Below are 12706 nucleotides of genomic sequence, written 5' to 3'. Positions count from 1 at the left end.
GAGGTTTCCAAGCTGAGCCATGCTGGCTCAGGAATTCTGGGAGTTGAAGTCCACGAGTCATAAAAGAGCCAAGGTTGCCTACCCCTGACCTAGAGGAACATATGAAAGCATAATTAATGTTAATTAATGTAGACTTTATTAGTTTAGCCCAGGGGTAGGCAACCTTGGCTCTTTTATGACTCGTGGACTTCAACTCCCAGAATTCCTGAGCCAGCATGGCTCAGCTTGGAAACCTCTCCCTTTCCCCTCAGTGTGGCTGGCTCAGGAATTCTGGGAGTTGAAATCCACGAGTCATAAAAGAGCCAAGGTTGCCTACCCCTGATCTAAGTTAAGAGGTTGTACAGGATGGGAAGGGTGTAAAAGGGACCGTGCCTAACGCTCATTAGCTGAGATCCATCACACTTAATGGAGGATCACACCACTTTTCTAGATGCAATAAACTTCGGAAGGAGACGCTAAAAGTATCTTAGCTAAATATCTACGGAGATTCTCCATCATCCAGGTCATAGTTATCCCCAAAGGGTGCTTTTTCAGGAGGCAACTGGATTTCCTTGTTTTTCTTTGAAGACATTTCGCTTCTCATCCCAGAAGCTTCTTCAGCTCTGACTGGATGGTGGGGAAGGGAAGGATTTATACTCCTTGTAGAAAGCTGGTCATCTGCCCTCTTTTAGAGAGTTGTTGAGATCCTGCAACCAAGAAGGCTCCACACCCATTTGCACCACTCAGGTGACCCCTGAGGACTCAGATAAGCCTCCAAGTGGCCTCAACGACTCTCTAAAAGGAGGCAAATGACCAGCTCTCTGCCAGGAGTATAAATCCTTCCGTTCCCCACCATCCAGTCAAGAGCTGAAGAAGCTTCTGGGATGAGAAGCGAAACGTCTTCAAAGGAAAACAAGCAAGTCCGATTGCCTCTTTTGGGATCGAAGTAACCTTAGTCAAATACTCTTCTATTCCTATAGATATCAGAGCCCATCCATGACATCAAAGCAATACACACAGCACACTCTAGACTACTCAAAATTCAGCATGTTATGTAGCGCAGAGATTCCCGGCATTCGGGCCACGGCCTGTTTGGAATCGGGCCGGGGGAAGCGGTAGGCGGGCACGGGCTCAGCTCCCCTTCCGTGAGCAGTGGCCGACTGCACACGCATGCAAGGCTCCATTTATGCAGGCCCGTGTGCCCGCCACTTCTTCAAACAGAGCTGTGTGTACCTGCTCGCCCACCGCTCGCGTGGAACCATTCCCGCCGGTCTGAAAAGCCGGACAGGTTGATGATCCCCGATGTATGTGTTGTAGGAACTTGGCAAGGACAAGTGAAATGGTGACCGCCCTAAACGAAAAGCATCTTACCTTGAGCATGGCGTCCTCTGAACTGGCTCCGTGCTTGATAGGGAATGGCATTCTTCCATCTGCAAGCAAAGTTGGAGAACAAAGCCCATAACTTCCGTAGCATCTTTGTGTGTGAAAATTACCGGTGTTAAGAGGAATTAGCTTGGTCCACTTTCTTGGAGGCTTACGGTAGAGAATGCCCTTAATCCAGGGATCTTCAAACTTGGCCCTTTTATGACTGGTGGACTTCAACTCCCAGAATTCCTCAGCCAGCCTCCATTTTGTTTGTAAGATTTAAGACAGGGGTCTTCAAACTTGGCCCTTTTATGACTTGTGGACTTCAACTCCCAGAATTCCTCAGCCAGCCTCCATTTTGTTTGTAAGATTTAAGACAGGGGTCTTCAAACGTGGCCCTTTTATGACTTGTGGACGCCAACTCCCAGAATTCCTCAGCCAGCCTCCATTTTGTTTGTTAGATTTGAGACAGGGGTCTTCAAACTTGGCCCTTTTATGACTGGTGGACTTCAACTCCCAGAATTCCTCAGCCAGCGTGCCTGGCTGAGGAATTCTGGGAGTTGAAGTCCACAAGTCATAAAAGGGCCAAGTTTGAAGACCCCTGGATTAATCTCTCTACCTGTAGCACCTCCCAACCGGGTTATTTAGTCAAATATTGATTAGCAGCTGCTTGTAATATCACCAAAGGGGGAAAAAAAGGAATCACCCTCTCATTATTTCAGAAGCTGCAGGTTCCTTTTTTACGTCTTCCCCTAACCATGATGAAAAAAATTAATTATTAGCTATGAAGACTCCAATTTCCATTTTATCTTCCTGTTGTTTTCAAATTTATGGTCCATAAACTCACGGACGATAAACCAACCGCATGGGCTAAGCTCCTGTAATATCTTAAACTAACGTGTTACTGTTGTATGTACCCTCCAAGTATGAGTTTACAAAAAGGCTAGTACGGGGGTAGGGAACCTGGGCTCTTTTATGACTTGTGGACTTCAACTCCCAGAATTCCTGAGGCAGCATGGCTGGCTCAGGAATTCTGGGAGTTGAAGTCCGCAAGTCATGAAGGGGCCATAGTTCCCCCCCCCCATGCTGGCTCAGGAATTCTGGGAGTGTTGAAGTCCTCAAGTCATGAAGGGGGCAATAGTTTCCCCCCCCCCATGCTGGCTCAGGAATTCTGGGAGTTGAAGTCCACAAGTCATGAAGGGGCCACAGTTCCCCCCTATGCTGGCTCAGGAATTCTGGGAGTTGAAGTCCTCAAGTCATGAAGGGGGCAATAGTTTCCCCCCCCCCCATGCTGGCTCAGGAATTCTGGGAGTTGAAGTCCACAATTCATGAAGGGGCCATAGTTCCCCCCCCATGCTGGCTGAGGAATTCTGGGAGTTGAAGTCCTCAAGTCATGAAGGGGGCAATAGTTCCCCCTTCACATGCTGGCTCAGGAATTCTGGGAGTTGAAGTCCACAATTCATGAAGGGGCCATAGTTCCCCCCCCCCATGCTGGCTGAGGAATTCTGGGAGTTGAAGTCCTCAAGTCATGAAGGGGGCAATAGTTCCCCCTTCACATGCTGGCTCAGGAATTCTGGGAGTTGAAGTCCACAAGTCATGAAGGGGCCATAGTTCCCCCCCCCATGCTGGCTCAGGAATTCTGGGAGTTGAAGTCCTCAAGTCATGAAGGGGCCAGTTCCCCCCCATGCTGGCTCAGGAATTCTGGGAGTTGAAGTCCTCAAGTCATGAAGGGGGCAATAGTTCCCCCATGCTGGCTCAGGAATTCTGGGAGTTGAAGTCCACAAGTCATAAAGGGGCCCTATCCCTGGGCTAGCAGCTCTGCGTGAACAGGTAGTCCTCGGGTTATGACCACAACCGAGCCCAAGGTTTCTGTTGTTCAGCGACACGTATGTTAGGTGAGTTTTGCCCCGTTTTACGACCTCCGTTGCCACGGTTGTTAAGTGAATCACTGCAGTTGAAAAGTTAGTAACCGGGTTGTTAAGTGAATTCCGCTTCCCCTTGACTTTGGTTGTCAGAAGGTCACAAAAGAGGATCACGTGACCCGGGGGGGGACACTGCAACCGTCATAAATATGAGTCGGTTGCCAAGAGGCTGAATTTTGATCAGCTGATCATGGGGAAGCTGCAAAAGCTGTCATAAGTCGCTTTTTTTTTTCAATGCCGTTGTAATTTTGAACGGTCAGCAAATGCACTGTTGCAAGGGTGAGGACATCCCTGTTATTTTCCTAATGCGATGTGTGTGAATTGCATCCTGGGAGAAGTGTATTCATTCTGCAGCTGCTTTGATGGCACTGTAGGTGGAGCTGGCTAGGAAGATACGCTACGGATCCTTAAGTAAATGCAATTATAGATGCCTAAAAACTGCTTGCCTCAAAATGCCACCGGGGAACTGTTCTGCATTGAAAGCTATAATCGTAGACAGAAAATTTCAAAACCGATATATATATAAAACTTACCCAGTTCGTAGAGGTGTCCGCCTACGCTGGCAAACAGAATGAAATGGAAGTTCACCTTGTCATCTTCAGCCTAAGAGAAGATAAGAGTTAAGAAGGCGGGTATCTGGCAAGAACAGGGGGAGGGACACACAAGTTCTGCCTCCAGAAGTTGTGACTGCTCCAACATTGGAAGTTTTTAAAGAAGAGATTTGTCTGAAATGGTATAGGGCAGGGGTAGGCAACCTTGGCTCTTTTATGACTCGTGGACTTCAACTCCCAGCATTCCTGAGCCAGCGTGGCTGGCTCAGGAATGCTGGATGTTGAAGTCCACGAGTCATAAAAGAGCCAAGGTTGCCTACCCCTGGTATAGGGTCTCCTGCCCTGAGCAGGGGGTTGGACTAGAAGACCTCCAAGGTCCCTTCCAACTTTGCTATTATTATATTATTATTATAACGGTGGCACATTTATTTCTCCCCCCCCCTTTTTCCCCAATATTTTTAAAACAAGCTTCCCAAGCATTTTCACCTCCTTCCTAGAAGGAATAACTGTGAGGAACCCAAGAAAGAGCTGCTATTACAACATGGGTCAGATAAAAGAAACCAAGTAAGGCACAGAACTTTCATCAGAGTATGCCTCTCAGACATACTTCCCCAGTTCTCACGAAGATGAAGAAAAGGAAGTAGGGAAATATGTTCAGATTTGCAAAATTCTGTTATTATAACCTCTATGGCAGGGGTCTTCAAACTTGGCCTTTTTAGGACTTGTGGACTTCAACTCCCAGAATTCCTCCGCCAGGCAAGCTGGCAGAGGAATTCTGGGAGTTGAAGTCCACAAGTCATCAAAGAGCCACGTTTGAAGACCCCTGCTCTGAACTAATAACATCTACATTAATTAACATTAATTATGCTTTCATATGTTCCTCTAACGCAGGGCTCTTCAAACTTGGCCCTTTTAGGACTTGTGGACTTCAACTCCCAGAATTCCTCTGCCAGGCAAGCTGGCAAAGGAATTCTGGGAGTTGAAGTCCACAAGTCATCAAAGGGCCAAGTTTGAAGACCCCTGCTCTAAGGGCTGCAAATTGCCCCCACAAACCTCATAACCTCTTGATACCCTTTGTCCCAATGAAGCAGCCAGAAGGTCATACCCTTTTGATTTAATGCCTCACCTACCTAAACAGATAATATGCTTAAGTTCCTTCTCCTATCTTTCCCTGCCTTTGTTAGCTCCTTCTGCTTTCATCTCCCTGTATTTGTTCTTACCTGGTCTTTGATCATGTAATGTGTTACTAGGAATTTTCCAATGAAGAAACTTTATGTCAGCATCTCATAGTTAAACTTATGAATGTAAAATGTCAGCATCGAATGGTTAAGCTGGTGTATGTAACAAGTATATAAGAAGCAATAAACTCAAGAGTTTGTCAAGCTGTGTCCTGCAGCTTCAGACCTCTGCTCAAGACATGCCTGCGTCTTTGTCTTGGCGTCATACACTGGAGACACCAGTTCTTGGCCCATTGTATTGTTGAAAACCTAACAATTAAAGCAGTATTTACCCGGCATTGGCCTTCTTGGGCAACTGCATTGTGGGCTTCTTGAATGGCCTGGGAAGAGATAAAAAATTTAAAAAGATAGATAGATAGATAGATAGATAGATAGATAGATAGATAGATAGATAGATAGATAGATAGATAAAGATAGATGATATATAGATATATACTCACATATACATACACACACACACACACAGACACATATATACACACACATATATATACAGACATGTACATACACACACACACACACACATCAAGATGATTTTATCTAAATCCACTATTCCCATTCCTGCGAATCTATTCATCTTCACCAGGGGTGTCCAACGTTGGCCATTTTAAGGCCTCCGGAACTTCAACTCCCAGAATTCACGGCTGGCCTGAGAATTCTGGGAGTTGAAGTCCACAAGTCTTAAAGTGGCCCAGGTTGGACACCCCCTCCCCTCCCCCCCCCGGATCTACTGCCTGTTCAACAAATGTTAATGCTGAGCATCCATTCTGAATGACACCCTGCATGGGGAAAATTGTGACATATAGTCCTCAAGTTACGTCCCGTTTGTTTAGTAACCGTTCGAGGTTAGTGTGGCGCCGAACAAATGGTATTTATGAGCGGTCCTTACTGTCCTGGCTGTAGCGGTGTCCGGGCACAAGGTGCAAATTCAAACGTCCCACAAGCAAACCCATTGGGGAAGCCAGCAGGAAATCCTTGTTTAACAGCCGGCATGCCCTACTGAGGAATTCTGGGACTTGAAGTCCACAAGTCATGAAAAAGGCCAAGTTTGAAGACCCCTGTCCTAGTTTATAAAGTCAGTGTGTTTCTATTGATAGTTGAAACAGGAGACTGGAATCATTACGAAACAGGATGACGTTTCTTAGCCTCTATTAGCAGCTTGGAAAAACTTATCCAGGTCATCCATCCCTTTTACCTTGTTGTTCTCCAGACGTTTTGCCCTCTCGTCTGGAGACAGCCCAGCTGTCGCAGTGAGGAATTCTTTTAGTGCAGATCCTTCATCTGGAAAAGATGAAATTAAAAGCGATTTAAGTCTTGTGCAGGGGAAATAAAGAAGCACAGAATAGAATACAGAATAGCAGAGCTGGAAGGGACCTTGGAGGTCTTCTAGTCCAGGGCTTTTCTACCAGTGGTACAGGTACCACCTGTGGTACATTGGCACCTGGCAGGTGGTACGCGACCATCCTAGAAAAGTGGCAACAAGGGGAAGGAATGAGCTGAACCGGTCGCAGCACCGCACAAGCCTGAGCGAGAGATGGCTGGAGCTGCAGGGCTGTCAGGGCTCAGCGGAAGCGCCAGGATCAGCGCCAGGCTCCAACTGGAACTCAGCACTGATCCTGGTGCTTCTGCTGAGCCCAGAAGAAGCGCCGATCAGCTGGAATGTTGCAGCCTCTCCAGGGTCTTGTGACTTACATTCAGATGCTTGGCAACTGATTCATGTTTATGACGGTCAGTGTCCCAGGGTCATGTGAAGTGACCAAAACCTGCTGCAACCACCCAGCAGACGGGGGGAATAAAAACCAAACACCCCCCACCCCCACCCCGCTGCCAATCCTCAACAGAAATGCTCACAACAATGAAAACCTCGGACAGGAGGAAGAGTGCCGCCGGGTGGGCAGGCAGGTGTCTTGCTCGGCTGTGGCTTGGGGGGGCACTTTTTTCAGTGCCATTGTAACTTCGAACAGTCACTAAGCAGACTGTTGTAAGTCGAGGACTACCTGTACTTTATCACTTTCCCCCCCCTTTTTTTTTTGGTCATCAAGTTTTAGACCCCTTGCTAGGCGACTGGTGGTACCTCGGATGTCGCCATATCCTAAAAGTGGTACAATGGGTGAAAAGGTTGAAAAGCCCTGTTCTAGTCCAACAAAGGCAGAAAGCCCTACTCACCATTTCAGACATAAATGGTTGTTCAATCTGTTCTTAAAAAGTACTGCCACCTAGCTAGGTGCCAAATAGACAAGACTGAGAGCTACTGGTGAACTGCCTGATCCAAGAATGAACTTCCAGCTGTTAATAATTTACCAAGTTGTTGTACATCGTAAAACCCGCCACTGAGAGGTTGAAGGTGGACATGAATTCAATTAATTATGAAACACATGCACACATGGAAAGAGAGAAAACAGGAAAAAAAAAGAGATCTTCTAGCCCAACCTCCTGCTCATATATACCATTTCAGACCAATGGTTGTCTAATCCCTCCTTAAAAACTTCCAGTGGTGGAGCATTCACAGCTTCTGGAGGCAGGTTGTTCCACTGGTTAATTGTCCTCACTCTCAGCAAATTTCTCCTTAGTTCTAGGTTGCTTCTCTCCTTGATGAGTTTCCATCTGTTGCTTCTTGTCCTGCGCCCTCAGGTGCTTTGGAGAATAGCTTGACCCCCTCGTCTTTGTGGCAACCCCTGAGATGTTGGACATTACAGTGCTACTACTATAGTAGCAGCTGATTCCACCAGCTACATCTGAAAGCTTTTGAGGCCCCTTCATTCCTACAGGGTTAACAGCACACGTATTTTAAAGTCTAAAAGCATCATCTATAATTTCAGGCCGACTCAAGAAAGGAAACATATTTTGCGTCCTCTGTTAAGTTTGACTTTCAGAGCTCTTAAAGTATTTTTAAGTCCACATCAACCAACAATTTAGGGTGCAGTAAAGACTGCAAGGTTTATATCCACTGGAAAATTCTCCCCTAGGACTTACCGAATCGTATTTTATCTTGATTATTAGCTACTGCGTGGATGAGGCCAATGGTTCCGCAAGAGTTACTGGCAGCCTGCTTCACAAAGTAGACATCTGAACTCGTTTCTTGGCCCTTCAGTTCTTCAATCTGCTTTTTTCTGAAGTTTTCGTGCTACAATTGAAGCATATTCATTAGACACCATCCGGGTTTTTGTGTCTCCGTCACAAACTTGACCCAGTCTGTGGCTGGTTAGCAGGAACGAGCAATTTCCTACACAAAGGTGTATCTGCATGTTGGATTGGACCCTACGGGAGACTTTTAGACCTTTTCAAAAGACCGAACACGCTTATGCATATCTTAATTACATTCAATCTTCATAAAAAAATCCATATCCTGTTACAAAATTTTTGCCCAGTTTTTAGCTTCTCATCAATATTGCAATTTAACCTTTGATATTTATAATTTTCAGGCTAAGCTAAAAATTTATGGATAAATGTAATGATGATGTTTTTACTGAGTTGATATACAGTAACTAGAATTGTACTAGCTTGAATACAAGACAGTAAATGTTAAGGGGAAAAGAGAAGAAATATCTGATGTTGTAACCTGAGATTTGCACTAAAGAATTTGTTATCGAACTATTAACCCAGTCACCACATTGCTTTTTAAATACTTAAATGGAAAACTGGAAAATTAATAAAATGTTATATATACATATAAATATATAAAAGACTGAACACGCATTAACGTGTGCACAGCACACGATAACACGTATCCCAGCCACCCTGGATGAAAGACACATACAGAACAATCTGAGGGCCTCAGGAATGGCGCGAATTGCAAAATTAGGCAGTCCTCGGCTTATGACGACAAATTGAGCCCAACATTTCTGTCGCTAAGCGAGACAGCTGCTAAGTGAATTTTTGCCTCTCTTTATGACGATCGTTCGGTGTCATCACTGCAGTTGTTCAGTTGGTATCACGGTCGTTAAGCGAATCGGACTTCCCCGTTGACTTGGCTCTTCAGAAGTTCACAAAAGGGGATCGCGTGACCCCCCGGGACACAGCAACCGTCATAAATATGAATCATTTGTCAAGTATTCGTAAATCACGGGACCCCGGGAATGCTGCAGCGGTCATAAGCTTGGAAAATGATCCTAAGGCACTTTTTTTTAGTACCGTTGTAACTTGGAACAGTCACTAAATGAACTATTGTAACTTGAGGACTAGTTAAGAATTTTACGTGCTTAGCTTTGAATTGTAGATGTTGCTGATGACACCAATGAAGTTCAAAGAAAATTCCTTATTGCCACTGGCTATACCAGGGGTAGGCAACCTTGGCTCTTTTACGACTCGTGGACTTCAACTCCCAGAATTCCTGAACCAGCATGGCTCAGCTTGGAAACCTCTCCCTTTCCCCTCAGCATGGCTGGCTCAGGAACTCTGGGAGTTGAAGTCCACCAGCCATAAAAGGGCCAAGTTTGAAGACCCCTCAGTTAGAGGAACATATGAAAGCATAATTAATGTTAATTAATATAGACTTTATTAGTTTAGAGCAGGGGTAGGCAACCTTGGCTCTTTTATGACTGGTGGACTTCAACTCCCAGAATTCCTGAGCCAGCATGGGAGAACTATGGCCTCTTCATGACTCATGGACTTCAACTCCCAGAATTCCTGAACCAGCATGGCTCAGCTTGGAAACCTCTCTCTTTCCCCTCAGCATGGCTGGCTCAGGAATTCTGGGAGTTGAAGTCCACCAGTCATAAAAGAACCAAGGTTGCCTACCCCTGGGCTATACAGATTATAATAATCATAACAACAACAACAATAACAATGATGATGATGTTGGAAGGGACCTTTGCGGTCACATAGTCCAACCCCCTGCTCTGGCAGGAAATCCTATACCATTTCAGACAAATGGCTGTCCAGTCTCTTCTTAAAAACTTCCAGTGTTGGAGCATTCACCGCTTCTGGAGGCAGGTTGTTCCACTGGTTCATTGTTCTGTCAGGACCAAATTCTAAAGGAAGATCTGGTCCTTCACTTACCAACATTCATTTAGTGACCGTTTGAAGTTGCAATGGCTTGGGAAAAAGTGAGTTATGACCGTTTTTCACACACTTACGACCGTTGCAGCGTTCCCCGGGGTCACGTGACCAGAATCCAGACGCTTGGCAACTGGCTCGTGTTTATGACGGTCGCAGCATCCCCGGGGGGGTCACGTGATCCCTTTTTGTGACCTTTTCACAAGCAAAGTCAAGGGGGGAAGCCAGTTTCACTGTTGCTAACTTAACAACTGCAGTCATCCACTGTGGCAGGTTGTAAAATGGGACAAAACTCACTTAAACAAGTCTCTTGATTAGCAACGGAAATTTTGGCCTATAGCTGTGGTTATAAATCAAGTATACTACCTGTGTACTAATGCCAATATTCTGCTTTAACATATGGGTCTGAATAGTGCCGTTATTTTGAAATTAATACATTCCAAGGTGCCCCATAGTTGTTAATTCTGGCTTGTAGGCCAATTTCCATGGATATTAGGAAATAACAGAGTATTTACTGTAAATTTGCTGCACAGGTTCAACCCAGTCAATTGTTTTGGTCACAATTCCCCAAGGCAGTTTTGCAAATTCCTGGGGTATTAAAGGTGCAAAACCCCTTCAGAGATAGATCTCTGCTTTAGATTAGCCAAGGACATCCCACTGGTGTGCAAAGGATTGTAAAATACAGGGAATCCTCAACTTACGAAGTCGTAAAGTTGCCAAGGTTGGAGACCCCCACCACCACCACCCCTGCAATAAGGGATGGGAGATTTTATTTTATTTTATTCAGCTTTAATACTTACCTGAGCCGTAAGGGGAAAGAGCAGAAGTACTGCACAAGTTGGAGTCGGCACAGCACTCAAGATGTCTTTCTCAAACCCTAAGACATCCACAAATTGCCAGCCAGGGGCAACCCCTAGGCGATGGAGTATCTACACAAGAAAGGGAAGCACACACAACGCTGGGTATCTCACATTCCCAAAACAGGCAAGCCATGGTCTGAACAAGCCAACGACCAGCAACTTAATTTGGGTTAGCTGAGCCACAAACTCAACCGGAGAATCGACCGTGCTTCTGTGCTCAAAACTGGGATAATTTATTAACTGCGAGTTGACTCCAGGAATGAGCGAGGAGGTACAGCCGAACGCAGGGATAGATCAGCAAACGTTTCCAATTTAATAAAACTAAAAAGTGAAAATGTCCCTGTTTTATTCCCAGGCACAAGTAATGCATAATACGTAATAGGCAAAAGAAAACCGCATGAAAACAGGCAGTTTCCTGCGGTGGATAGACAATGGCTGAAAGGGTAAGGAATGACACCATCTCAGGAGCAAAAATTGCATTTTGTTCTGGGTTCAAATTCCCAAAAGCTGGCAGCCTCCTCGTACTCTGCTTTGGGGATTGCCGGGGTTCTAGCAAAATGAAACGCATCTAATATTATTTATTAGATTTAATGCAGCCATCCCATTCTGCACATACGAAGGCCTGCTTATTCTTGCCCAGTCACGGGAAGTTGAATGGCGTTGCTGCATTTTAAGCTGGAATCCTTTAATGAAGTCCTTCAGCCATTGCCTTACAGAGGTTAGGGCCGGGGTCTTCAAACTCTGCCCTTTTATGCCTTGTGGACTTCAACTCCCAGAATTCCTGAGCCAGCGTGCCTGGCTGAGGAATTCTGGGAGTTGAAGTCCACAAGTCATAAAAGGGCCAAGTTTGAAGAGCCCTGGGTTAGGGCAACAGAGAGCAGCTGGGAAACAAAATTTCATTGGCTCCCAGGGTAGATAGGAAGTTTGATTAGTCCTAACCACTGTATCAATAAAAAACAAATAAAATAAAATGCTGGCTCTAATTTGAGGCAGTTACAAGAAAAGACAGCAATTAATGTTTGCCTGTGACCCCGTTGTCTAGTTCTTTTTATTTTGTGCCACTCATTAACTAAATAAAAGCCAGATGTGATAATGCAAAGAATCAACAATGAGATAAACGCCTCACCTTTATAGGATACCCTGCTCTGTTCAATCTATTCGGCTTTTAGCTCAACTGCCTTAACCAGGGCTCAGGTTGACAAGCCTGAGGACTTCAACTCCCAGAATTCCTGAGCCAGCGTCACCGGTTCAGGAATTCTGGGAGTTGCAGTCCGCAGGTCCTGGAATGCCCACCCACCCCCCCTCTGGTCTTAACTGTAAATCCAGCAGTCTTGTTCATCCTGTATAGATTAGAGCCCCCCCCCTCTTGCCCTCCCAGGGAAATAGGATAATCTGCCATTCAGACCCAAATGGGTTTTCCTTTCAAGCAAGGATGCGAAGGCGCCAAGCCGAAGGGAAGGTGGTCAATCCCAGGTTGAGAGAGAAGACTGTGGGAAGTCAGAGCCCCAGAGAAGGAAATATTAAAAGGGCAGAAATATATATTTTCTCAAAAGTATTTTAAAAAGCAGAAACCAACTTTGGCTCCAAATCTCTCTGCCCCCAAGCAAGACCTAGCCCCATACAGATGCAGATGTAAAACCATCAGAAAGTTGAAGCCAGAGCAATCAAGAAGACAAAGAGAAAATCTGCATGCCCCACCCAAACTCTAGGAGTCATTAGCCCCATCACCTGGGAAGCAGGATATGATAATAGGATTAAACCACAGATATCAAGGCCTAGAAAAACACTCAGAAATA

At 45.5% G+C, this 12706-nt stretch overlaps 1 protein-coding gene across 1 annotated transcript in view; it reads right to left on the bottom strand.

Moving 5' to 3' along the window:
* Window positions 1-12706, bottom strand: part of LOC107283769 (ubiquitin carboxyl-terminal hydrolase isozyme L1) — a 98756-nt gene that overhangs the window by 2151 nt on the left and 83899 nt on the right. Inside the window, exons 3-8 of the mRNA XM_015811720.2 lie at window positions 10851-10979; window positions 8029-8179; window positions 6251-6336; window positions 5328-5375; window positions 3800-3869; window positions 1351-1409 (exon numbers count right to left, since the gene is read on the bottom strand). Of these exons, the coding sequence (XP_015667206.1) occupies window positions 1351-1409; window positions 3800-3869; window positions 5328-5375; window positions 6251-6336; window positions 8029-8179; window positions 10851-10979 (543 nt within the window). The remainder of the gene's footprint in view (window positions 1-1350; window positions 1410-3799; window positions 3870-5327; window positions 5376-6250; window positions 6337-8028; window positions 8180-10850; window positions 10980-12706) is intronic.

This window comes from Protobothrops mucrosquamatus, unplaced genomic scaffold (genome assembly GCF_001527695.2).
Source record: "Protobothrops mucrosquamatus isolate PMUCROS unplaced genomic scaffold, P.Mucros_1.0 scaffold_52, whole genome shotgun sequence".
Taxonomy (NCBI): domain Eukaryota; kingdom Metazoa; phylum Chordata; class Lepidosauria; order Squamata; family Viperidae; genus Protobothrops; species Protobothrops mucrosquamatus.
This window is presented reverse-complemented; position numbering and strand designations above follow the sequence as displayed.